General features: G+C 35.5%; 1 protein-coding gene across 2 annotated transcripts in view; it reads right to left on the reverse strand.

Moving 5' to 3' along the window:
- Positions 1 to 3,172: 3,172 nt before the first annotated feature.
- Positions 3,173 to 25,220, reverse strand: part of efl1 (elongation factor like GTPase 1) — a 102,949-nt gene continuing 80,901 nt past the window's right edge. For both annotated transcript variants that reach the window (XM_079638265.1, XM_079638266.1), the window contains exons 18-20: positions 19,404 to 20,362; positions 14,227 to 14,411; positions 3,173 to 4,456 (exon numbers count right to left, since the gene is read on the reverse strand). In XM_079638265.1, the coding sequence (XP_079494391.1) occupies positions 4,268 to 4,456; positions 14,227 to 14,411; positions 19,404 to 20,362 (1,333 nt within the window). In that variant the 3' untranslated portion in view covers positions 3,173 to 4,267. The remainder of the gene's footprint in view (positions 4,457 to 14,226; positions 14,412 to 19,403; positions 20,363 to 25,220) is intronic.

Here is a 25,220-nt window from a genome sequence, read left to right on the forward strand (position 1 = left end):
ACTGACACTGTTTTTTCATGTTCAATACTGTAAAGTGGCTTTCTTCTAAACAATCTATTGTATTAATTGGTATATAAATAAACGTGACGTGACTTTAATGGAGTGCCGAATTGTCGAAACAATTGAATAGTTTCACTCAATGATAACACTTTGCAAGTTTAAAAAAACCTTAGATTGGTCAAATTTGAGAGCTTAAAAACTGATTAACCCTTGGCTAACTGCAAGTCAGACTAGTTCTTAAGACAGTCTTAACATAATGACTATGCAACTGGCCCAAGATAATTGAATTATATCAACAAATGAGTGATCAAAATCTCCAATTACATTCAAAACAAATGCCTCAAAACAGTAAAAGTAACAGTATAAAACATCATGACGTCGTCATACCGCCCAGAATGACTGTACTTTTACACAACAATGGAAACCGAGTCGCACTGATATCAGCTGCAGCTTCGTTCCACTGACGGTCTGAAGAGCCAGGGCTTCATAAGTTTATCAACATTATAAGATATGATTTTCAGCAAACAGCTGCTCCTCAGTTGGAGATAAATCCGCGTTGATAAATCATATTTTAAAATGGATGCTTTCAGCTCTAAAATCTGACTGGAAGAGCCACGTTGGAATGCATTGTAAGATGTAACACTTGTGACCGCACGTCAACTGAATTCAACATTAATATTCAAGTTGCTACAAATAGTGAACTTTGATCATTGTGTTGCTTGGAAACCGTCTACCTTAAGCTAATGAGCTATATTACACTGTCATTTCATTTTGTGTCATTTACTAGCTGTACACATGAAGACGTCACTACAAAATATAACCTTGAAATTCCTGATATGCACATTTTCTAGATTGAATACAAAAGAAACCACACATTATTGTATCACCATAATGAATATAGAGCACAAGAACTGATGCAGTATAAAACTTCCTGTTTATTTTCTCCATAGGTATTTAAAAAAATAAATAAATAAAGAGTTTAAACCAACCAAGACGAATAACAATGCAAATTCTGACTCAAAGCAAAAAGGTATTTATAGAGGAGAAAAAAAGACAAATGCAATGATCTATGTATTCCATAAACCAAAAAGGATGGTATATTATACCTATATAAAAGTCTTTATTGTAAGTATGAAAACAATATTTAAAGTGTATTGAAAATACTTAGATAAATAATAATATAAATAAATACTTAAAAATGTTGGAGAGAGTATGATGTTTTTATTTTTTTATTTTAAAGAAATACTTTTAATCAGCACGGATGCATTACATTGATCAACAGTGACAGTAACAATGTTACAAGAGATTTATATTTCAAATTAACCGTTTTTTTAACTTTCTATTCATCAAATAATCCTGATTTTTTTTAAATCATTTCCTCTCAAATATTAATCAGCACAACTGTTTTGAACATTGATAATAATCAGAAATGTTTCTCCAGCATCAACTCAGAATATTAGAATGATTTCTAAAGGATCCCGTGACACTGAAGACTGGAGTAATGATGCTGGAAGTCACATGCATCACATGAATAAATGACATTTAAAAAAAGATTCAAATAGAAAGCAGTTATTTTAAATTGTAATACTATTTCACAATTTTTTATTAAATACATGCATCCTTATCAAGTCTAAGATACTACTTTCAATCGGACTTGATTACATCATTTGCAATGCTTAAGTGGGCGGTCTTTTACTACTAATTCTGTTTCCATGGTAACAGCAACTGATTGGTGATTCTCTCTAAAGAATTATCTGTAGTGTAATTTCACACACATATAAAATCACACTGACTTTTGGCTTCTGCAGAAGCAAATATCACTTCATAATTTTAGAGTTTATATTAAGTCTGTCTTTAAAAAAAAAAAAAGATCCAGTACCATTAAAAGTTCACTATATGGAGAAAATTAACATCATTTTTACTTCATTAAAAGTAAAACAGCTAGAAAATTCCTCTAAAGACGATGCTGGCGAAGTGCTGGCGTACACCTCATCTTCCTAATTCCCCCCACATGGCCAGTGTGACAAGTCTGAACCCGTAAATAAGCTCTGGAGTCGAATAGCTGTGAAGCCCTGAGTAGAACTTGCCATTTGCATTGGTTAAGAGTTTTATCTGCCGCATCTGAAGGCTTTGTCTGTTCTGCTGACTAAAGCCATTCGTTCCACTAAATTAGCCCCATTAGCTTAATGCAACATAGAGGTCATTACCCACCGGCTCCTCTGCAGAACTGACCCCTGCACTCAACGCCATCTGATCTGGGACCAGTCCTCGCCACTGGAATATCAGCAGTGTGCACTGTGAGAAAAACAGCAAAACAAGCTTCAGATCAGCTGATGTGGGGAGATACGAACTACACTTCCTGTGATGACATCACAATCGATGGGCAAATCATCTGCCTTCAAAAGATTTCATTATGATCATGTATATATTTAATGGTAATATATATACACTGTAAACAATTATATGATTAATAAGTTATGACATGTTTTTACATTGCTTTAACTCATCAAAAATAAGCACTTTTTAAAAATAAGTTATACAAGCTTCAACTAAGTTTTAAGTTGAATTTCAGTTGAAATGACTTTAACATCCAAGTTGATTGTACTTAAAAATGTAAGGTATCACCTTTTTTTAAGTGTACATAGGAGCAAATTTTCTATATTAAATTTGAAATCTTAAAGTAACAAAATGTATAAAAAATTATTGACTGCTTAACAATATTTAATATGTTGTCTATTGGTGTTGTTCAGTGTTTTTAAAAATGTTTTTGTAAAATGTACTTAAACAAAAATCAAAGGCAATGGGTTATCTTTGATCTTCATGGGGTAAAAATAATAATAATAATTAAATTAATTAAATGTCAATATCAAGTTGCAGTTTCCATTAATTACCCCAAATTAACATGGAAATAATAATACAAATAATTTAATAAAAATAATAATTTATTAATAATAATAAATGTAGTTTTAATCAATGGCCCAAAAACATATTGTTGCAATTTGTACTATTATTATATCTAAATAAAAATAATTCTCTAACATAGATTAATATGAATTTTAAATAAAATATATTGATTGTCGGAAAATTAAAGCATGATTACAACGCATTGGCACAAAGCGATCATGTTAAACCAGAACGGACAAACATAAAACACATTCTGCACATCAAAGGCAACAGTTTGTTCAGTCAACTTTATTTCCAAAATCTTGGTAGTGATCCGACATGACAGCACTCGAACCCGTGTAGTATTCAGCAGGCTACAGTACTCTGGGAGCGTCTTATTAAAGAACTCAAATCCTTCTCCAAATGCCAGTAAAGCGGTGTTCCACACAAATTAAATCAAGGGTTTAAACTTGTGTAAACCAAAAGGGAGCGATGGAGGAATTCATTTCAAGGCCGTTTCACTTCAAACTAATTGAAACTGTATTTCAAGAGGACTCTTAAATTATGCAACGCAGGGCCCCGCCAGACCCCAGCGCAAGATCCCAAACGCGTAAGGAGATACGCTATGATTTGAAAGCATGTCCTTTAATTGCAGGGTTTAATCCGGTCTCAAATAACTGAGGAAGGAATGGTTGTTTAGGAACACGTGAAGGGGGAAAAAGAAGAAAAAAGTCAAGTGACTCGCAGTAATTTGCAAAGATCTGTGTGCACCAAGTCTCGCAACAGCGCAAATCAGACAATCTACTCCTTCAGTCTGCTCCAATAAAGTCTCGAACTGTGTAATTGACTTCAATTGCTGTATAATATTTACAACATTAGGTTCCAGAGCGCACTGCATTGCTTAATTGCTTAATAGCACAGCACATTTTTACAATAGATTAGCGCAGGCGAACATACAGTAGAATAAAGACTTGATGTTCAGTTTGAGTTGAAGTATCTCACCAGATTTAACTGATATTGGCTAATGAGGTTCAGTCACTGAATTCCATTAACATTTTGAACATTGGTTTTTCAACCAATTTGCAATGTGAAATCATGAGATCCATTATGAATGAAACCATGGACTGCTAAAAAATTGATTGGAGGTAATGACTGAATCACTATCCGGTCAGTTTCAGCCAATCGGTTGGTCATTAGAGACTGATACTAGTGGTTGTGCGTCATCAAATATGTCAATGAACCTCTTTTATAAAGCAAGAGCAGAACAATTCAATAAATAAAACAAACCCATTATTATATTGTTGCGCTGAATTTAATTCAACAATTTACATAATGTTTTCACAAAATTGTTCTGCTCGTGTTTCACAACTGAGGATCATTCACTTTATTTGTTCTTGCTGAGAGTTCGTTGCTTTTCCCCGTGTTCGACGATCTTCTCATCCACATAGAGGCCTTTTCGTCTTCGTACGGCGTTCATGTATTTCAGAGCCTGATTGGCTGAGTCTGCTTTTTCTCCAAAGTGTAAATACTCCTCCTCGGTAGTGGGCACCCAGCATGGATCACTAGGGATAACCTAAAACACACACACACACACAATGTTAATGACGTCTGTGCTGTGTTTAGAGATTTGCATCCAACACTTTAATGCAACTAATGAACAACAAATTACTAATATGTCAATTTTTTTCTTCTTCTCAAAACTGATTTAAAGATTGTTCTTGTTATCCTGAATGCTGATTGGTCAATACAAAATCCCAGTAGTGCTGGCTGACAGCCCAGTCAGTCAATGATTAACAGGAAGTGTTTTCTATGAACTTCAAAAACTTTCAAATTAAAATGAAAATAAATTAGATCAATTAATGGATTCCCCAAAATGGGCTTTATCATGAGTATTTAATATTTAATGAATGACTAATATATATATATATATATATATATATATATATATATATATATATATATATATATATATATATATATATATATACACATACATACATACACATCTATTTAATTTAATGGATTATCAAGATTATAAAATAATTCTATATTAATTTTTAATATAACTAATATTTATTTATTTCGAAATAGGCAAAACAAATAATGTGCTGGCAACCAATTCAATTTTTTTACTCATTAATCACACATTTTTCTGTAATTAATCGTGATTAATTGCACCTTTATATTATAATATAATCTCCACATTAATGAAATAACAACATAAAGACAGTTATTTTAAATATTTGATCTAACAGTTAGGAAATATACAGAAATGTAATAAAAAGTTATACACTTCAGTCTTCAATGCATAAATTATACATTTAATAAAGATGAATCCCTTTTAAAGCTACAAAAGTTATTCAGTCAAGAGCAGTGAGTGATTTTCCCAGTCTTTTTCTCACAAATCTGTTAAGACTGTGCTTACAAAAGCGGGCATTTTGGCATACTTGTGTGTGTTTTTGTCCATTCAAGAGAAAAAGAGAACTTGAATAGCATTTGAATGAATGATAGCGTGATCATATACTGTAACGAAGCCAAATAATTATGGAAAATTATTACAAAAATTGCATACGCGTTAATTTTGACAGCCCTACAAATAATGCAAAGCAATTCATTTACTTGTCTATCCAACATAGACATTGGCACAAAATAAATCAAATAAATAAACTTTTAATATATATATATATATATATATATATATATATATATATATATATATATATATATATATATATATATATATATAGTATTTATATGCATTAATATTATTCTAAATAAAAAAAAGCAATACATTTAAATGTATATTTCTTCAAATTATTTATTTTACAGACAATATATATATATATATATATATATATATATATATATATATATATATATATATATATATATATATATATATATATATATATATATATATATATTTGTACTTAGTTAACTGGGTTATCCAAAATATGCATGAGCATTATTCTAAATAAATAAAGCTAAGAATTTAAATTGTCTGGATTATCCAAAATGGCCTAAGCATAATCACATGACTAACTAACTAACCAACTAACCAACCAACTAAACAAACAAACAATTTTTTTCATTTAATTGCCAGAAAAAAGTATGCTGTGATACTGATACTGTGAATCATGATGTGATGATTTGTGTCATACCATCATCCGCCCCATATGCCATATGTAATGCACACCCTACTGTAAAGTGTAACTGACTTACAGAATTTAAATCTAAGGTCAGAATTTAAGATCTAATGTTTCCTCACAAGTAACGCACATCTATGCTGTTAATTTGCGAGTCAGTCAGATAAGAGTTCAGATAATTAGAATTGGCACCACAATATTCTGTCCCTTTGTCTACCGCACTCTCATTATAATAAAAAAAGAAAATGAGTTGTTCCAGGGCAGAAGTAGACTACGCAATTGTCGGCTGTGAAGAGATACACATAATGGTCATTATATGAGGCACAGCGAGAGCATGTACCAGCATACACACACACAGCAATGGGAGCAGGTGCTCGGCGGATGACGCAATCCCTGCAGCAACACACACACACTTCCACACAATATGACCTCATGCTCAGACAATAGCGCGAGTGGTACAATTACTGTAAGAGTCCAGCGGGGCCCCTGCACCTGGTCCCGGAGAGGCCCCACGGCGTGGGCTCCGTTACCTCGGGACAGATGGCAACAACGGGCGGATTTACACAGTTATCGACTGCAGGCCAGCGCTTCAAGAGCATCTGCGCCCGAACATCACTGAAGGATCAGTGCGCTTGTGGAAGAAGACAAGCTCACGATTAGCATTTTAACAGCAGTAGAGAACTTCTGAGTGCTGATCTTTGATTACATATCTGCGCTCTTATTCTCATCTCTCTCTCTCTCTCTCTCTCTCTCTCTCTGTTGACCTGACAGCTTGGATTACCATCCCTTCTTTTTTTCCCTCCACCAAAGAGCTTTTGTCTTGTGTGTGTGTGCACTCATTCAAGCACAACCCAACAAGTGACAGGGCACTTTTCATGTGTTAGCCATGTGTACACAAACACACACACACACGCTCTGCCTGTCTAAGACAGCATTATATGAAACCTCATAAATGATTCTTCACACAAGCTGCACGAGAGAATTACTGTTGATTCAAATAGAGTTAGCATGTTGTTCAGCTAAAAATACAGTATTCTAATAGAGATATAGAACACAAATATTGAATAGAATAGTCTATTTTTTAAATAATAATTACTTTTCTGTATTAAATTGAATAGATTTGATGTTAGTATGTTACAAACACATTCATGTTAAAAAAGTAGGGATAATAAGATTTTTTAAAGAGAAATTAATACTTTTATTTAGCAAGGATAATTGGTCAAAAAAGAAAATAAAAAAAGACATCTATAATGTCTAGTAGTAATAATAGATAATACTATAATAGATTTCTATTTCAAATCAATTCTGTTCTTTTGAACTTCAAAGAATCATTAAATAATCCTGAAATAAAAATGTATCACTGTTCCCACAAACAAATTACAGTTTTTCAACATCGATAATAATAATAAATGTTTCTTGAGCAGCAAATCATCATATTATAATGATTTCTGAAGGATCATGTGACACTGAAGACTGGAGCAATGATGCTGGAAATTCTGCTTAGCATCACTGGAATAAATAATATTTTAAAAAATACATTAAAATAGAAAACAGTTTAATTTTTATTTTATTCTTTACAGTTTTACTGTATATTTGATCAAATAAATGGAGCCGTGGAGATCAAAAGAGACATTTTTCTATTGACATTTTAAGCTTTTGAACAGTAATGTTTACATTTATTTATTTACGGTTTAAATAGACAAATATTGGTATTATAAAATATAAGTATTCATTTATATATATATATACACTTGCCATCGAGCATCCAGCTGTCTAGAGCAAACAATAAAATAAATACCATTTAACAGTTATTTTTTTTACTCTGAAGGTTGTTCAATTGCTCAATACGTCACGATTGTGATAGAATCTGATAATTGTTACATTATAACCCACCAAGCCGGTGAATGGAAATGTAGTGAGACGGAAGGTTTTAATGAGCGAGCGTCCGCCGCTGTCCACGTCAGGGTGGAGTGTGTGTTTGATAGCAGCACTAACACTGAATGACACTAACTGTGTGTCAGAATCGCACAAGGGTCCAGTGTAACTCATTAGTCTGTTTCTTTGTCCATCTTACACAATTAGATTATGTTGACCTGCATGCGTCTTGCTCATGGCCGGTGCTGATTAGTGCGTGTGTGTGAGTGTGTCTCATGGCAGGGGCGGGCAGACGCTTGGCAGACAGATCGAGGGCGGATTCTAGGCCCTGGCATATGTGTCTAATGGTGTCTAATGGGCCCTCGGCACAGTAGGGAACAAACACACGCGCACACACACACACACTGAAGTGCTGTTGTCAAAGCTTGACATCTGCCCACACACACGCGCAGTCAGACGCAGGCATGCATGCATGCTGTCAGATGGAGTGTGTAGGTTCTCTGAGATGTGGCAGCGAGCGGGTGAGTTTTCACACTAATGGTCCTGCGTCCTGCGTTTGGTGCCTTTTCAACTCTGCGGCTCTCTGAGAACGAGAGAGACAAAGACAGGTGAGAGATCGACAACAAAAAAACGACGAGGAAACGCAATCCGGACCAACTTTATAAGACTCCTGTCAGTTATAATTCCTATTCACCCTACTTCATTTCCTGACGTCTCAGTCACCCTGAAACGGATCCATTTAATGCTTTTAGCAGGCGGACACATGTGCAACCGCAAAACCACATATCAATAACCGTCTCCAACGCAATGTTTCCACATTACAAATAACATCCAAGTCAAGACACCTTTATTTATGTAGTCAAAATGCTACTTAGATGGTGAATTCAGTTAACAATCATTATTTACTCGCCCTCATGTCGTTTCAAACCTGTGTGATGTTAGGAGCACAAAATGAGATGTTAAGAAGAACGTACAGGGTGTTATTTTCAATACAATGAAAGTAAATGGGGACTAGGGCTGTCAAGCTCTCTCTCTTTCTCTCTTTCTCTCTTTCTATATATATATATATATATATATATATATATATATATATATATCGTTCACTGAAAATCTTTCTCTCTGTATAGTATTTAATTATGGCGTGTCAAGATGCTAGTCAACCCAGATTTGAAATCCGTGATAATGGTTCAAGAGATGTGAGAACCTGGACATCTGTCAAAACTAGCACATCTTGACGAATATGATGAATCTGAATGTATTTGATGTAGTGTACAGATGTGCCGGGTCTTTCCACATTTTTACACAGTGAACACTGAATTTAAGTCTGTTCCTCACAAGATATTGTATTACTTTAGATGATATTTAAAAAATATATAAATATGGAGAAATACAATACCATTCAATCCTTTGGGGTCGATAAGATTTTTATTGAAAAAAAAGAGTAATATTGTCCTTTTTATTTGAAATATATTTTAAAATGTAATTTATTCCTGTGATGCAAAGCTGAATTTGGCTTCAGTGTCACATGATCCTTCAGAAATCATTCTTATATGCTCAAGAAACATTTCTCATTATTATCAATGTTGGGAAATAACAAAAAAACACAAGTCTTCAATGTTACTTCTCATTAATTTAATATTTGTTGAATAAAAGTATTATTGACCCCTGTGCTTTTTGTCAAATGGAAAAGATTCTGCTGAAGATCATATTTTGTGTTTCACAGAAGAAAACAAGTCATATGGGACATGACACAGCATGAGGGTGAGTAAATGATGACAGATTTTACATGTTTGGGTGAACTATTGCTATAAACCCTTTAGGCCTCTCAAAACAACACAGATTTGTAGAAGTCCTGCAGTCAAAATAAGCATCTCAAGACCCATAAAAGGTCCAGAGAAAGGAAAACAGCAGCAGTTCAGCTGTAGGACACACACACACGCGCACACAGTTTCTGTTTATGTGGACTTTGCATAGACATAACAATTTTTATACTGTACAAACTGTATATTCTATACCCTAACCCTACCTGTCTCCTACCACTAAACACATCCCTCACAGAAAACTTTCTGCATTTTTAGAATTTTCAAAAAACAAACAAACATAATTTAGTATGACTTATGAGAGAGAGAGAGAGAGAGAGAGAGAGAGAGAGAGAGAGAGAGAGAGAGAGAGAGAGAGAGAGAGAGAGAGAGAGAGAGAGAGAGAGAGAGAGAGAGATGGGTTGCAGTGCTTTGCAATGTCTTTTCTCTTCACACAAAGGCCACATTTAGAAGAATTGAAAATACAGCAGGCCCCGAAATCTAGAAAGGCAAGGTTTGAATTAAACATGGAATTGAATTACCCTCCTCCAGCAAGGCAAACACAATCTGCATGCATCAAGACTGGCATCCAATTTGAGTCGTGTGTGTGTGATACACTGTACTCAAACACTATAAGTACAAGAATCCTCTTGCGAAGGAGACTGTATTAACTGTTCTACTCCTAGTAGAGATACAGAACATTATTCATGGCTTTTTTCTCGAAAAAATCTAAGAGTAAAACATCTCTAGGAAAGTTAATTCAACACTCAAACTTCGGCATATGCATTGAGTACCAAGTCAAAATGTATTGTATTATCATAAAATCTAATATTACCTTGAAAAAAAATTAAAATACAATTATATTTATAATATGTTAAATATTAAAAACATAAAAATATATTCAATAACTAAATTAACCTAGTTTTTTGGCCACACTATTATTCATTATTACTAATTAAGTACCAAAAAACAAATAAAATTAATTAATTAATATTAAAAAATAATAATAATAATGAATACACAAATAAATATATTCATTAATCAAGTATGCATTAACCAAATAAATAAATAAATAATACAATTAATAATATTTTTTAAGGCGAGACACGGCAGGCAAAAACATCGCTTTTTTTTCACTGGTCAATTTTGAGATTTTGGGCTATTTGTCTTCAATAACATGTCTTCTTTCAGACTTGTGCTGAAAAAAAGTCCAAAATACACATTTAGGTCTTTATTTTACATCTTTGTCTGTTTGCGTGTGTAGATTTTGCCTAAATTTGTCAAAAGTTGGCGTTCTAAATCATCCCGCTACTCCGCGGGACAACGTGATTCAGTCAGAATCGTCACGTGACGCGCTCTGACATTTCATACTATTTGTATTTATAAGTGATTATTTCTTATACGACAGGCTTAAAGTTTGTTGTCATACCTTGACAGTTTCGACTGACTCAGCAGTCATCTTCAGAAGTGTCACGTGATGTTGCTGTGATGTCTAATAGGTGTGATATATTTAGTTTTTGTCATTCCACCTGTGTGATGGACTGTTGATGTGTTGTTTTGATGTGTTGTTTTGGATGTTATGATCAGTGATGGATGAAGCAATAATGAGTTTTGCATGTTAAACAGTGTGATACATGTATTTTACTTGGACCTAAAGCATATTTTGTCTGTAATTCATGGCTTTCAATAGAAATTAGTAGAATTTTGCCATAAAAATCTTTAAAAGCCGTTTTCTCAAAATGAGTTTTTTCTCACACTGCTAGTGACGATTTTCCACTTCTGTAGCACCTACATACACCAAACTTTACAGTCGTATTCCTAACTATATTGTGAAGATTTGTCCAGAGGGATTCGTTTATATGTCATTCTTGGCCTGATTTATATGACATTTTATGCCTAAAAATAGGGCGGAAATCAATTTTTTAAGGCTATTGGCAGTATTTTCTGATTTACAGGGTAACAAAAGGAGATATTCATAATCCCCTCTGGTAATGTCTTTTCATTGAATGTGTCAACAAAATGCAAAAATAATTTTGAACCTTGTTTTTTTTCAATGGTCAGATTCGTCACTTCAAAATAAATGCAAAATAGCACATATTTTATTAGATATAGCCTGATTAGCATATTTATACATAAAATTACAGAAAAACTTGCTATGCATGCGAGTAATCAACTAGTAAAGTTTCATGGTGATATCTGTAAGTAAAAAATGTTCCCTTATTCACCTGTAGTGTCTCGCCTTGAATCTAAATTATTGTATTATGTAATAAGAGATTGTGAAGTGATCCAATATGATACCTTCAGTTTCTTGAGCTAATTAAGCAGCTAAACAATACAAAAAACTAAAAATATTTGACCACAAAATGCCAAGATTAAATAATTAGAATCAAGAATTCCAGACATGTAAAATTAACAGTATTACAAAATCAGGATTGACAAAATATGACCTTAATCTCAACCTAAATTCATCAACTGTCAGATGATATGCAGGATTGACTGGAACGGTAATGGTTTAAGCCACAGTTTAGTGAAAGGGGAGTTTTAGTGAAAGAGGTTGTAAGTGCAAACTTCAATGATTCCATTTTAATCACCATCATTTCAACTAAATCATTTGTGGTATACCAGCACACGTGGTTACACTGGATTGTGGGTGGTTTATGAATGAGAAGAAGGTTTTTGCATTGAGTCACAGCATGAAAAAGTGGCGCAACTGTTTTGTGAAGTATCAGGCGACCTTATATGCCCTTTGTGTGTGTGTATCATGTCAAGCTTAACTCGACCCATCGTTCTGGCTGACAGTAGCGCCATATGGCCACTCGTCCCGTCACACAGCCCTGGCGTGGAGAGAGCGCGTCCAGCCAGCCGCCGGGTTAAAAAAACGACACACGTGGCGTCTACAGCCTTTGATCCTCTTTCACACCAATCCCCCACCAAACACACACACACAGCAACTAACTCACAATGAACTTCCACGTGAGGAACAATCTGTTAAAAATACACAATAACACCCTCACACAACCGAAAGTCTCCACTCCATTGATTTAAAAGATCAGTGATGACTTACAGTCTTAAGAACAACACTTGATTCAGTGATACAACTCATTTGACAGCATTGGCAATATTACAGTCATGAGGAACTCGCCTATCTATGTATGTATGTATGTATGTATGTATGTATGTATGTATGTATGTATGATCCATCCATCCATCCATCCACCCATCCATCCATCCATCCATCCATCTATCCATCCATCTATCCATCCAAATGGAGTCATTGTTAACTCAACTCTGAATACTGCTCCACTTTTCTGTTTCACTGTAAGCGGTTACGGGCCGTTCCTCCAGTACTACGCCGTGTACGTGTCTCTTCCTCAAGTCTGTAACGCACTGATCAATCCAGCGAGCTCTCTGGGTTCACTCGCACACACACATGCAAGTCATTCGCTGACTGCTCCACACTCTCAAGGTAAACATGCTTTTGCCTGATCAGCAATCCTAGCATCTGACAGCAGATCAATATGAATGGATCTAATAGATTGGCCAGCCTGTACAGTTTTTTAGCCAGGCATAATCACATATTATCAGGCATCTGTGTATAGACATGTCTGTATAGTCTGGCACTGGCTTCAGTATCTTTGAGGTGTGTGTCCTGTCCGGTACAGTCCAGTAAACTAACACTGTGTTCAGAGGAAAGTATTGAATGACGGTGATAAGTGAACACACACACGTATACCTAGTCAAAGAGCAAAGGAGAAACATCTAATTCATTCTGTAGTTTCATGTCATTTGCGCATTCATACACTAATGTTAAAAGTTAAAAATATGGTACAAGTTTTTCCTTTTTGAAAGAAATCAATAAGTTTTATGTTACTTTTTGTTTAATCTTAAAATAAATGCTGTTCTTTTGAGCTTTCTATTCAAAGAATGCAGTTTTTTTTATTTTAAATGGTAATATTTCACAATGATAATTAACGCACGCACACACACACTCATTCACTCACTAGTTCATCTATTAATTGTTTCCTGCATTTACTTTTTTGATTATCTCAACCATTTATTCACGTCTTTTTCCATTGCTGAAGTTATTTATTACTCATTTGTTTGTTTGTTTGTTTGTTCATTAATTTACACTGATTCATTTATGTATTTAGTCAATATTCATACATACATTTATTAGTTCATTCACTTGTCCATTCATCTATTCTCATCCATTTATTTATTCTTCAATTGCTGCAATTATTTGTTTACTAATTTGTCAATTCATTAATTCATTAAATTCCTTAAGAGGTCGAACGGTATTGGATTGTCATCAAAAGATACAATTTATGATTGACCAGTTTTTAAAATCTATACACACTGATTCGCTATATATATATACACTGAAAGTGTTTTTGCTTAGTGGGACAGAGCAATCCAAACATAAAAGCTACCGGAATCCAAATCATATGAAATCATTCATTCGGTCATGCATTCAATCAGTTGTTTGTTTGTTCGTTCATTCACGCAGGCATTCATTCATTCACCTCCCAGTGGCTGAAGACTAGTTGTGGGCTGGCCAGGCCGCTGGTCCTCTTCCTGATCTCGTCAGCGAATCCGAAGCTCTCGGCAACAGGAAGTACAGCTTTAATGATGAACATGTCCGTCCCTTCCTTCATTTCCTCTTGTAGGACTCGTCCTTCCCGCTTGGACAAAACAGCATACACACGACCTATAACAGTCATATTTACAAACAAAATATTAACTGTGAACTTTTACTCCTTCAGCAGTTAATAAAGACACAGTATTATTACAGTATTTATTTATATACTTTGAATTAAATTGTACATTTTCAGTTTTCATTTTGTTATTTGATTTTATAATTTTTAAATACTTCTATTTAGTCTTTTCATGATTTTTTTTAATTCGTTTTAGTTTTAGTATTTTTAGTGCCTCAACTTAAGCCTATTTATTTTAGTTAGTTGCCAAGGCAACATTTTTAGTTTTCTTTATTTCCCCATCTAACACTTTTATTTTATTTCAATTACTGAAACACAATTCTTAATAGTTTTAGATAACGTTAACACTTGTACAGAACAAAACAAATATAATGCATATTACCTACAATCGTTCATAAATCAATAAAAAAAAAAAGCACAGACATTATTATATAAGGATTTAGACATGACCTGGAAACACACATGCACACAAAATCCATCATCACGAGGCAGAAACTCACACGCAATCAGTTTGTTGAAATTCATCTGTGGCGGACATCCTTATCCTTTAACTAACACAAACAGCAGCTGATTCACACACACACACACACACACACACACGAGAATACATGGAAGTGACGGGGGAGAAACTCTGTGCCTGTGTATCTATCAGTTCGGCCCCAGAGACCATCGACCTGTTAACACTGTAGACGAGCATGAAGCTCTCGCAATAATACTCGATGACAGACATCTATGGAAGGTCATGACCTCTGCACATCTGGGCCATGAACACTCATCTCTATGTTACTATATTGTATAAAACGGTTTGCTGTGTGTGTGTGTGTGTGTGCTCACTACTCGCTGCTTCGAATGTGTGTGCACTAATTTGATTGGGTTAAATGCAAAGTACAAATTCCAAATATGGGTTACACACTTGGTCTTCACGCCATGCCACTTTGTAAAACTGTTATTGGCGCAGTTAAGGGGACATAATGGAAAACAGGATTTTCTTTGCTTTTAAAGGAGACTGATGGACATACTCACAACATTCACAACTATATAGACCAATGGGACTACTTAGTGAAATGTCTCAGTTAGAAATCTATGAGCACATTAACATGGCCATCTACAGTGAACCATCAACACCTACTCAGTATTCATCTTGGCTGTGATGGTGAACTTTACCAGTATGTGGAGGTCACTTATATATAGACGTCCTACAGAAACAGGGTTATTACAGCCAGTTTAATTGTAATGACAGTGATTTTGTTTAATGGAGGTAACAGATCAGCTGTATTTGAAGGTTATTGAGACTATTTCTACTGCTGGATGGCATAATGTTATTGGTGGACAGCACAACTGACCATAGATTTTGGGATGTAAAGGATGCACTGTCAGATAAATCTAATTTGCCGAAGAAACTTGACTCTAAAAATTAACATAGTTTTATTTCCAAATAAAACATGAAAACTTTTGACAAGAAAATACAATTTCGGTCTTTTTTAATTTCATGTTTTATTCAGTGTGTTACTTGTTACTCCTTTGTAATTATTTGTGAAATTTACTAGCAATTTGCAAATAGCAAATTCAAAATGAAAATAGTTTGTACACCAACTTTCTTTCAGATTATGTATTCATGATTTACATTCACATATTCCAAATTTGTATAAATTTAGACTCAAGGAATTAAATTTATATATTCAGAATTAACTACATAATTAGATGTATAAATAAATAAATAAATATATATATATATATATATATATATATACATTCATGATTTATTTTTCTATATTTAGAATTACTTTATATTCGCGACATACAGATACACCCCATAGATAGAGCCTCATTCAAGAAACAGAAGCAAAACTAATTTGTGTAAATCAAATAGTTCGTAAAGCTGTTCAAATATACATTTTATTTTAAATAAAGAAGTGAAAATTCATGAAAGTGAACGTATTTTCAAAATATTAGTTGGTATGAAAATAAAATTACACCTGTTTACCACCTGTATATGTTTTTATGTAAAATATCTAGTGTTCTTTTAAGCAAACATATGACTGCATCTTCTTCATAACACTAAAATAATATTTCACAAGTTTGTTTGCCCATAGGTCATCTTAAACTAATGAGGTTAAACCCGTTTGGCTTGCTGTCCAGAGTGGAGGGGCTCGAGGAAGCGGCTGCTAATCTATTATTACCCATCATTTTAATTTTCAAACTTGAATGATAATAAGATTTTCAAGTTTTAATCATGAACTTACAGGACGAGCATATAGGCTAAATTGTGCGTTTATTTATTTATGAAGGGAACAGATAAAAAGATACTTTTCACTTTTCATGTTCATCACCACACAAGCAGATGAATGTTTTTTTTTATGCAGTGACAGCGGACGCCACTAAAACACGACCTTTTGTGCCTGAACAGGCAAATATGAACAGCGCAATATATTACAGAATACAATTCTGATTATAATATGTACAAAAAGTAAAAAATTAACTGAACTAAACTTAATTAAAGCTCTCTCTCTCTCTCTCTCTCTCTCTCTCTCTCTCTCTCTCTCTCTCTATATATATATAAATGCACAAATATATATGTTGACCCTTTACGAGCTTAAATGTATACGTGTAAGACGTTTATCACATAGAAACATCTGTAATACATTCACCTGGATATCAACAGTGTGACTAGTTATCTGGTTATCTGGATATGGAAAACATCCTGCAAGAAAAATGAAGTTTATGTATTTTATATTCAGAACCATTATCTCCTCTAATACACTCCAGCTGTGATCTCAAATACTTTTGTTCTCATCGCAGTTATGGAAACGAAATGTCTGCGCTTCATTTACAGATTTCAAACCGTTTTCTTGGGCAAACAAAAACGGTCGGGAAGGTAATTTACACCGTTTGTTAAAATATTTACGGATTTTCTCCCCTTTGGCCCAGGCCAAGTGATTTTCTCAGAGGTTTTGGTTCTCATGGGGCAGGATTCCCTTACTTCTACAACTGGGTTCATTTCACACAGGCATGTTGGTCAGACAATTTAGCTTTTGTTCTGGAACCTGGTGCTATGATGACATCACACCGGTACATGGCTGTTTCACATCAGCTTTCAATCAAGGACCTGGGAGAACTATTTCTTCTCTGCACGGTATATGGCCCCTTTTCTCCATGTCAAGAGACTGTGGATCTATTTAAGATACAGGTTGATTGGTATGTGCTTTACGGTTTAAAAGTGTTTAAAGCAACGTTTCAGCCAAAAATGAAAATTCTGTCATCATTTACTTGTGAATGTTACTCTTGTCGTTCCAAACCAGTATGACTTTTTTTCTTCTATGGAACACAAAAAGCAAATTTTTGACAAAATCTTTGCCACAGTCTTAAGTTTAATAAAAAGTGAATAATGACTGGGACTGTCAAACTTCAAAAAGGATGCAAAAGCACCATAAAAATCTCATGACTCATATGTTCCAAATCATATGATAGTTTCATGTGGGGAATAAACTGACATGTAGGTCATTATTCAATGATCTGGGTTTCCACCAGTTTTGAACAACACAATGGTGAGTAAATAATGACTAATTTCCACTTTTTGGGTGAACTATCCCTCTATGTGGCCCTTTTCAGTTTTTCTAAACCCCATGAAATATTTAGTTTTCTTTGCTCTGTTTGAGTACTTTCTAATCAAACAAGAAAAATTTAATTGAACAAGACTCATTTTCTTAATTGTATCTTGAAATGAGATGTAATTGTATTACTGTAGTGGCAGATCTTTTCACTTGTTTTTCACTTTTTTTATACTTAAATAAAAGAAATCTGCCAGTGCAGTTAGACAAATTACAATTAAAGATGCAATCAACATTTTTTTCTCCATAATATCTTATTACGCTTCTAGCAACGTTGTTGCTTCTCAAAAACAATTATTTTGTTGAGGGATTTTTACATATTTTAACTGGAAACAGTGTTATTATTGTTGACTAACAGTAACAAAAAATTAATACTGAAGCTATTAAAATTGTTTTTCAAAAACTGAAATAAAGCTGAAATAAAATATTAGTTAAAAGGGCTATAATGTAGAATTAAGAAACCCTTGTTATTAGTGACACTGTTGGCCACAAAGTGAACTGCAGCCAGGAACGTATGCTTGTGTTTGCACGATAGACTGTAAAAAAAGATGGATGACGCCACTTCACTCTCTACTATTGGTGAAAAGTGAAGCGGCCAAAGTCCTAATATGGCGCTGACATCTTGCACTGATTTGTGACCTGATTCTGCGCAGTAGTGAACGCAGGAACCGAGTCTGCGCAGTAGTGAGCGTGAAGTGGATCTGCGATATCAAGGTCCCGCCCACACTTCCTACAGAAACGGTTAGTACAGTTTACTGCAGAGCAACTCTTTGTGTCAGTGTAAAATAAACAGTTATGGACATGTAGCAATTAAAATTGAAGCTCCCCAAAAAAGTCTGTTGGTGCCTCAGTGACTACTTTGTTTAGAGAAGCTGTCAATCATGACGACACACTCCCGTTTTTATAGCCTCAAATAACGAACTAAGACCAAACTTATTTTAAAAAACGAACACTTAAACTTACATCAGCGTGATTAAAAACTACCTAAAATGACAAAAAATATCTTTGGAAAAAATGTATTTTAAGTGTAATTTGATTGTTTAGATTCCATCGTGTCCCATTAGACTTCATGGGGAGGGCAGGGATTATGACCTATACTGGGACCAACCACCTGGGGGCCACCTGGAGACCCTTCACTTTTCAGTACTTGTGCGGCACGTAAAATACAAGAGACTGAACATGATTCAAGGTCCCAATATACTCAAGGCGAAGAAAGAAATAACATTGGAAACACCTTTGCAGAGATATAATGTTAACGAACACCCCGATGCCGCCCATGCTGCTGAGGGCGACGTTTAGATTAGAATATGTAAATATGTGCTGGGCGCTTTCCTCTCAGTAATAAAAACACACAACAAAATTTTTATAAACGCTTACCCAGGACCTCAGCAGTGGCCATGATTTCGCAGGTGTACATCGCAGCCATCAGCCGCTGAGGTTTAGCTTGGAAAGCGTATCTGCAGGTCTCTTTCATGGCAGCGATGAGCTGTCCTGAGAACGGCCCATAACAGTCCAGTGAACCACCAGCAGTCTCCGCTCTGCTCCTGCTTCGGTTAGAGCTTGTGGATGAGACATGAACGTCAGAATATTCACCTATTAGGCTCTGCAGGTGGGACTCCTCAACTATTGAGTCTTGCTGAGTAAGAGGTGTGGAAATCATCATGTCCCAGGACTCTACAGAGAAGCAAACCCCCATCAAAGGTTCTTCACACATGGGACCAGAGAGTGTGGCCAACTGGAAGCCACTGACAATGCTGTTGTCAAAGTCTCTAAATGCGGTGGTCTCGGCCTTTTCAATTTCCTTCTCTCGTTCCAGACACTGCCACACTGAGGGTCTCCGGTATCCCTCGATTCTGTTGAGGAGAATATTTGGCCCACAACGGCGTGGACCAAATGTCCAGATATGCTCCACGGCACCCCTCCATTTGTGGCCTTGCAGGGTGCTCTCCAACTTCACCTTGAAGTCCTGGATGTTCTCCAGAATTTTATGGTTGATTTCCAGAGTCTTGCCCTCCCAGGCCAACAGACTGAACTGCTCTATTGTGCGGATGAGCTCCACATTGTCCTCCAGAAGGCGGGTGACTTCATCAGGAAGAGGAATAGCCCGCACCCTGACCGTGGCCATCTTGTTTGAGGTGGTGAGCGTGACCAGACCGGTGGAATCCACCTGGACCCCTTCGTGATACTTTGTTTGTTCATCCTTTACCTGGTGAATCACAGCGACTTTGTGCTGCTTCCCCAAGTCCTCGTTCACCATGTCCACTTTGGGAGGCCGGATCACCGTCTCGCGGAATGGAATGATTGGTTCGGAAGCACTGATTTCAATTTTAGCAAATCTAGAGAAACAAGAAAAAATATAAATATCAATAATAATAATAACCAGAATAAAACACAATAAAACATGCAGGGTCAATAAACAACAACAACAAAAAAGCAGGTACTTTTGTACTGTAAAACAAAAATAAAGACAAAGACACAAATATTAGATTTGTGCATTGGGCCTTGCTGTCAGAATGCAATCTTTGGACTTGCAGCTATCTAGTATGAAATTTATATTTCAAACTGCAATATTAACAAGAAAAACTGCTTAATTTACTTTTGTTCTTTATTGAGGTTTGCTTACTTATAATAATTACCTGAATAGTATGAATTCTATATTTGATAACAGGAAGTATATATATATATATAAATACACAATGCATACATTACATTCTACAATACTGTTAAATATATTAAACATACATATATTTAACAATAAATATATATATTCTACAACAATTACTTGAATAACATAAGTATATAATGTATTTTTAGTTCTTTTTTTTTTAAAGACTGTATTCAGTAGTCTTAGGGTGCTTTCACATCTGTAGTTCGGTTCATTTGGTCTGGACCAAGGGCAAAAAATTATACTTTGTAGCATTTTTTTAGGCGTTTTGGTTCCTTTTCACACCACACTGTTTGCTCTGGTTCGAATTAGTTTATGAGTTGATGAAACGAATCAAAATGCAGTCACGTGACAACATCCACATCACTCGTTGGCCAGATGTGTCTTGAACATATTTCCATAACTGCACTTCGATTGGTCAGAATTAACGTGCAGGAAAATTTCAACAGAATCTATGAAACTCCCTTTCCCTGAGCTGTTTGCAAAGCAAATATTTAGCTGTCCTTGTGATTTTTTGAAAGTTGGGACCTAATATGGTCATCAGACCAAATTTCTAACCGAACTAAATGAGGCAGGTGTGAAAGCATCCTTAGTATTTGTATTCAATAATCTTAGTATTTGTATTAGTATTTGTCTTTGCTGTGGTATTGAAATAGCTATTGAGAATCCCAATATCACAGGTATTGGTATTGACTACTTGCATTCTGGTATTGTGGCAACCCTAAAAAACATTATATCACTGCAATAGATTAGATTATATTCAATTTTATTCTCATTGTGCACATCAACAACTCCAGAGCGCATGAAATACAGTATCTACCCGGAGAGGAACAAAAAGGCTTATTTTTCCAAACTAACTGGGAGGACATGAAGAAAAATTATTGCCGACACTCAAGACTGGCGATCAGCCAACGGTAAGAGCCTAACACTGATTCTCCAGCACGTCGTTATGGCACAGTAAAATCTAATTTACAATGGGCCATTCATGCAGAAATTATTAAAATACACAATCTCTTTCTGTCTGCGTGAGGAAACAGACATAAACATTCTGCCGGAAGATGCGAGCACACTCCTAAGTATTTCATATACATATTCAGCCAGAGAGTCACAATCCAGGGTTACTCAATTTATTTTGTGCTTATATGTAGCTAAACATACTGCTTGTTTTGATATATGATAATGGCTTAAATCTAATGAGGAACCTACACACTCCGGGTCACTGGTTAATGGAGACAGTTGGACACTTGGGTCTCATGGGTCACTGGGCTTTGTTAAGTGGAGCAGACGGTTGACATGATTGCTGTCTTCGCTGAGACATTCAGTAATCCAGTTAGATCCAGACAGCCACAGAACGGTTTGGGAAGCAGATAATCCAGTGGAAAATGTTTACCAGAAACCTCCAGAGAGCCGTGACTGGGCATCTGCAGGCTCTGCTGTCTCAACACCGACAGCTCCAGGTGCGATACGTTTCACACAGTTACCATCACCTCTCACTGGATGCTTCATCAACCTCATTATTTATTGTTATTTCCTAACTCAAGTGTTTCTCAACCTGTACTGTCTAATGCACTCCCTCAGTCCCATCAGTAGGGCTTCCAAACCTTCCAACAAAAAAAGTGTTCCTGTTATCGACAAACAAAATGGGTAAACACTTACCAAGTAGCTTCTTCCCAAACTACTTACAGAATTAGTTTATTATTCTGAAATATTTGATGGGAAGTAAATAAGAAAAACGGTTGCCGAGAAGAGTGAGACGAGTAAAGTATAATCGACAAATAAAGTATAAATGATCAAAAATGACAGTAAAACCATGCTGTTCTTTTGAACTTTCCATTCTTCAAATAATCCTGAAAAAATGTTTCCACAAACATATTAAACAGCACAACTGTTTTTATCATTGATGATAATAATAATAAATGTTTCGTGAGCAACAAAACATCATATTAGAATGATTTCTGAAGGATCATGTGACACTGAAGACTGGAGTAGTGATGCTGAAAATTCAGCTTCGCATCAGGAATAAATGACATTTTGAGATTTATTCAAATAAAAAACAGTTTATTTTACACAAACAATAGTGTATTTTTTTTATCAAATAAATGCAGCCTTAGACATAACAGACTTCTTTCAAAAGCATACAAATATCCACTGTGTGTGTGTGTATATATATATATATATATATATATATATATATATATATATATATATACACATTTATATATTGTATCAGTTTTTCTGTATAAGAATACAAATTTGAGGACAGCCAAACAACAAAAACATATATAATGTTTACAATATAATGAATGAAAAACTAGATGTTTTACCATTCACCGTCATTGGCTCACCATAAATCATCATAATGTTCAAACTCATTGTTTTTGAACAATAGTCTGCTGTTCTGTCACAGCACTGAATGCTTTGGTTCAAACAGTCAACTAGCCAGTCAATCAATTTTATGTGGCCCTATAATTGATTAGATAAATTTGCTGACAGTGAGTGAGTCAACAACTAGTGGCCCACTGTTTATCCTCTAGTTTCTATTTAGATGAACATTATCAATTGCATTTTATGTGGCATATTGATACAAACGGCATAATTAACAAGTTTTCAATGACAAAATCAATAATAACAGGCAAAACAAACTCAAGCAATACGTTTCCTTTAACTAAATCAATAATTAACATCAGTGGGCGTAAAGTCTCATTGTCTTCTGTGTTCTGGCAGTTGACCCATTTTCTGCTGAGGATGTGATGTCATCATCCTGTGACTAAGGGCATGGCATGACCTCGTTCTAAATGGCCCGAGGATAGGCGCTGCGCCAGAGGTCTGGACAAGCTATCGCTGAACTGCTTTGACACAGAGGTCTGACAGGATATTTTTAAACGCCACTCAGACTGTGGAGTAAACGCTCCAGGCGGCCTGACCTCAGACTCTCCTGACCTCATGGTCGACCCCTAAAGACTCAAAACCTACAGCTCAGGGTCTGATGGGTCCTCACCCCTGTCTTCCCTCTCATACTGCTGTTTCTTTCTGACCTGAGGGGGAAGAGCTAGTGACTGAATAACAGCCCGTTTACTACAAAACTAAACCATCAGCAAAATGTCATGTTTTCTCCTCCAGTTGCAGAAATGATGGAGTTAATGAGGTAGGAGGAGGCAGATGTGTTGAGAGGTCAGGAGCACTAATCGCAGGACATCACCTGCAGTGTTCCAACTTAGGCCCTGTTTACACCTGGTATTAAGATGCGTTTTTGTCGATCGGATCACAAGTAGACGAGGCAGACACATGCCTGTTTACACCTGGTGTTTTAATCTGTCTTTTGTCCACTTTCAACCACTGCTGTCCTGATTTATTTGAGGGGAGGGTCTATGGGCGGTTAAATGTATTTTCAGAACTTTCGATCTAATGGACGAAATAAGCTCACGCAATTTAAGCAAAAACATACACAGAGAACAGCAGCTTTTGTTTCAGCTCTGATAGCCACAAGAACTAGCCGAACGCTGTGAGAAATCAGGAATGGTGAGAGAACATTGTGCTTGGTACGTTTTTCATCTTCAAACCAAACTTGGGTCTTCAGCCGACAAAGTTTAAAACCCGTCTGGCTAGCGCGCTTCACATAATGTTTACGCGTTAGGTCAGTAGGCAGAGGGTAAACGGACTTTAGTGGCTGTCCGAACACATTCGACCACATGGACCTACACTACGAAAGCAATCCGGTCAAATGCGTTTTTGACTCCCTCTGGAAGTGGTTGAAATTGGACAAGCTCAAAACATTTTAGACTGTTTACACCTGTATTTAGCGTTGTTTACTTGTGATCCGATCGACCAAAGCGCATCTTAATAATACCAGGTGTAAACGGGATCTAACACACCGGGGTGCTGTCAAACCAGTGAACCTCGTCCCCTCTATAACAGCTGATCTTAAAATCGATGTGACAGTGCATTACCTATCATTGTCTAATCATTACCTATCATTGTCAGTGGTCGAAGGATATATATATATATAAATATTTTTTTTTTCCGATTATCGGAAAATACATTTTTGGTTTGACTGAAGTGTCGTAAGCAGGACTTTTATTTAGATGGCACAGCAGACTTTCATTTTGACAATGAAAAGTCATGAGCACACTTAACTGGTTTATAGTCTTGTTTTAACAGTTATGACTAATACTTTATTAGATAGAACTGATAAACAAAGAAAATAAATGGTATTTGAAAAAGAATACCTAAGTCCTGTTCTCATCTACCATCAGCATTCAGAAAATACTAATTTATATCATTTAAACAAGTCTTTGAAAAGCTAATTAACATTTAATTTCGCAACCTTGCAGGCTTTTTGGAATCCTAAACAGGCCTATTAAACATGGCTTTTATACGACCTTCTATTCAAATAGAATACAGAAAAGAATGGGAGAGCAGGTGGGACGAGCAGAGTAAAGAAAGAATGAAAGAAAGAAAGCAGGCACAGAAAGCAAGGTGAATAAAAACAGGAACATCTCTCAATCAATGGGGAGTTTAAGTATGTTTTT

Source organism: Phoxinus phoxinus, assembly GCF_949152265.1.
Source record: "Phoxinus phoxinus genome assembly, chromosome: 2".
NCBI lineage: Eukaryota > Metazoa > Chordata > Actinopteri > Cypriniformes > Leuciscidae > Phoxinus > Phoxinus phoxinus.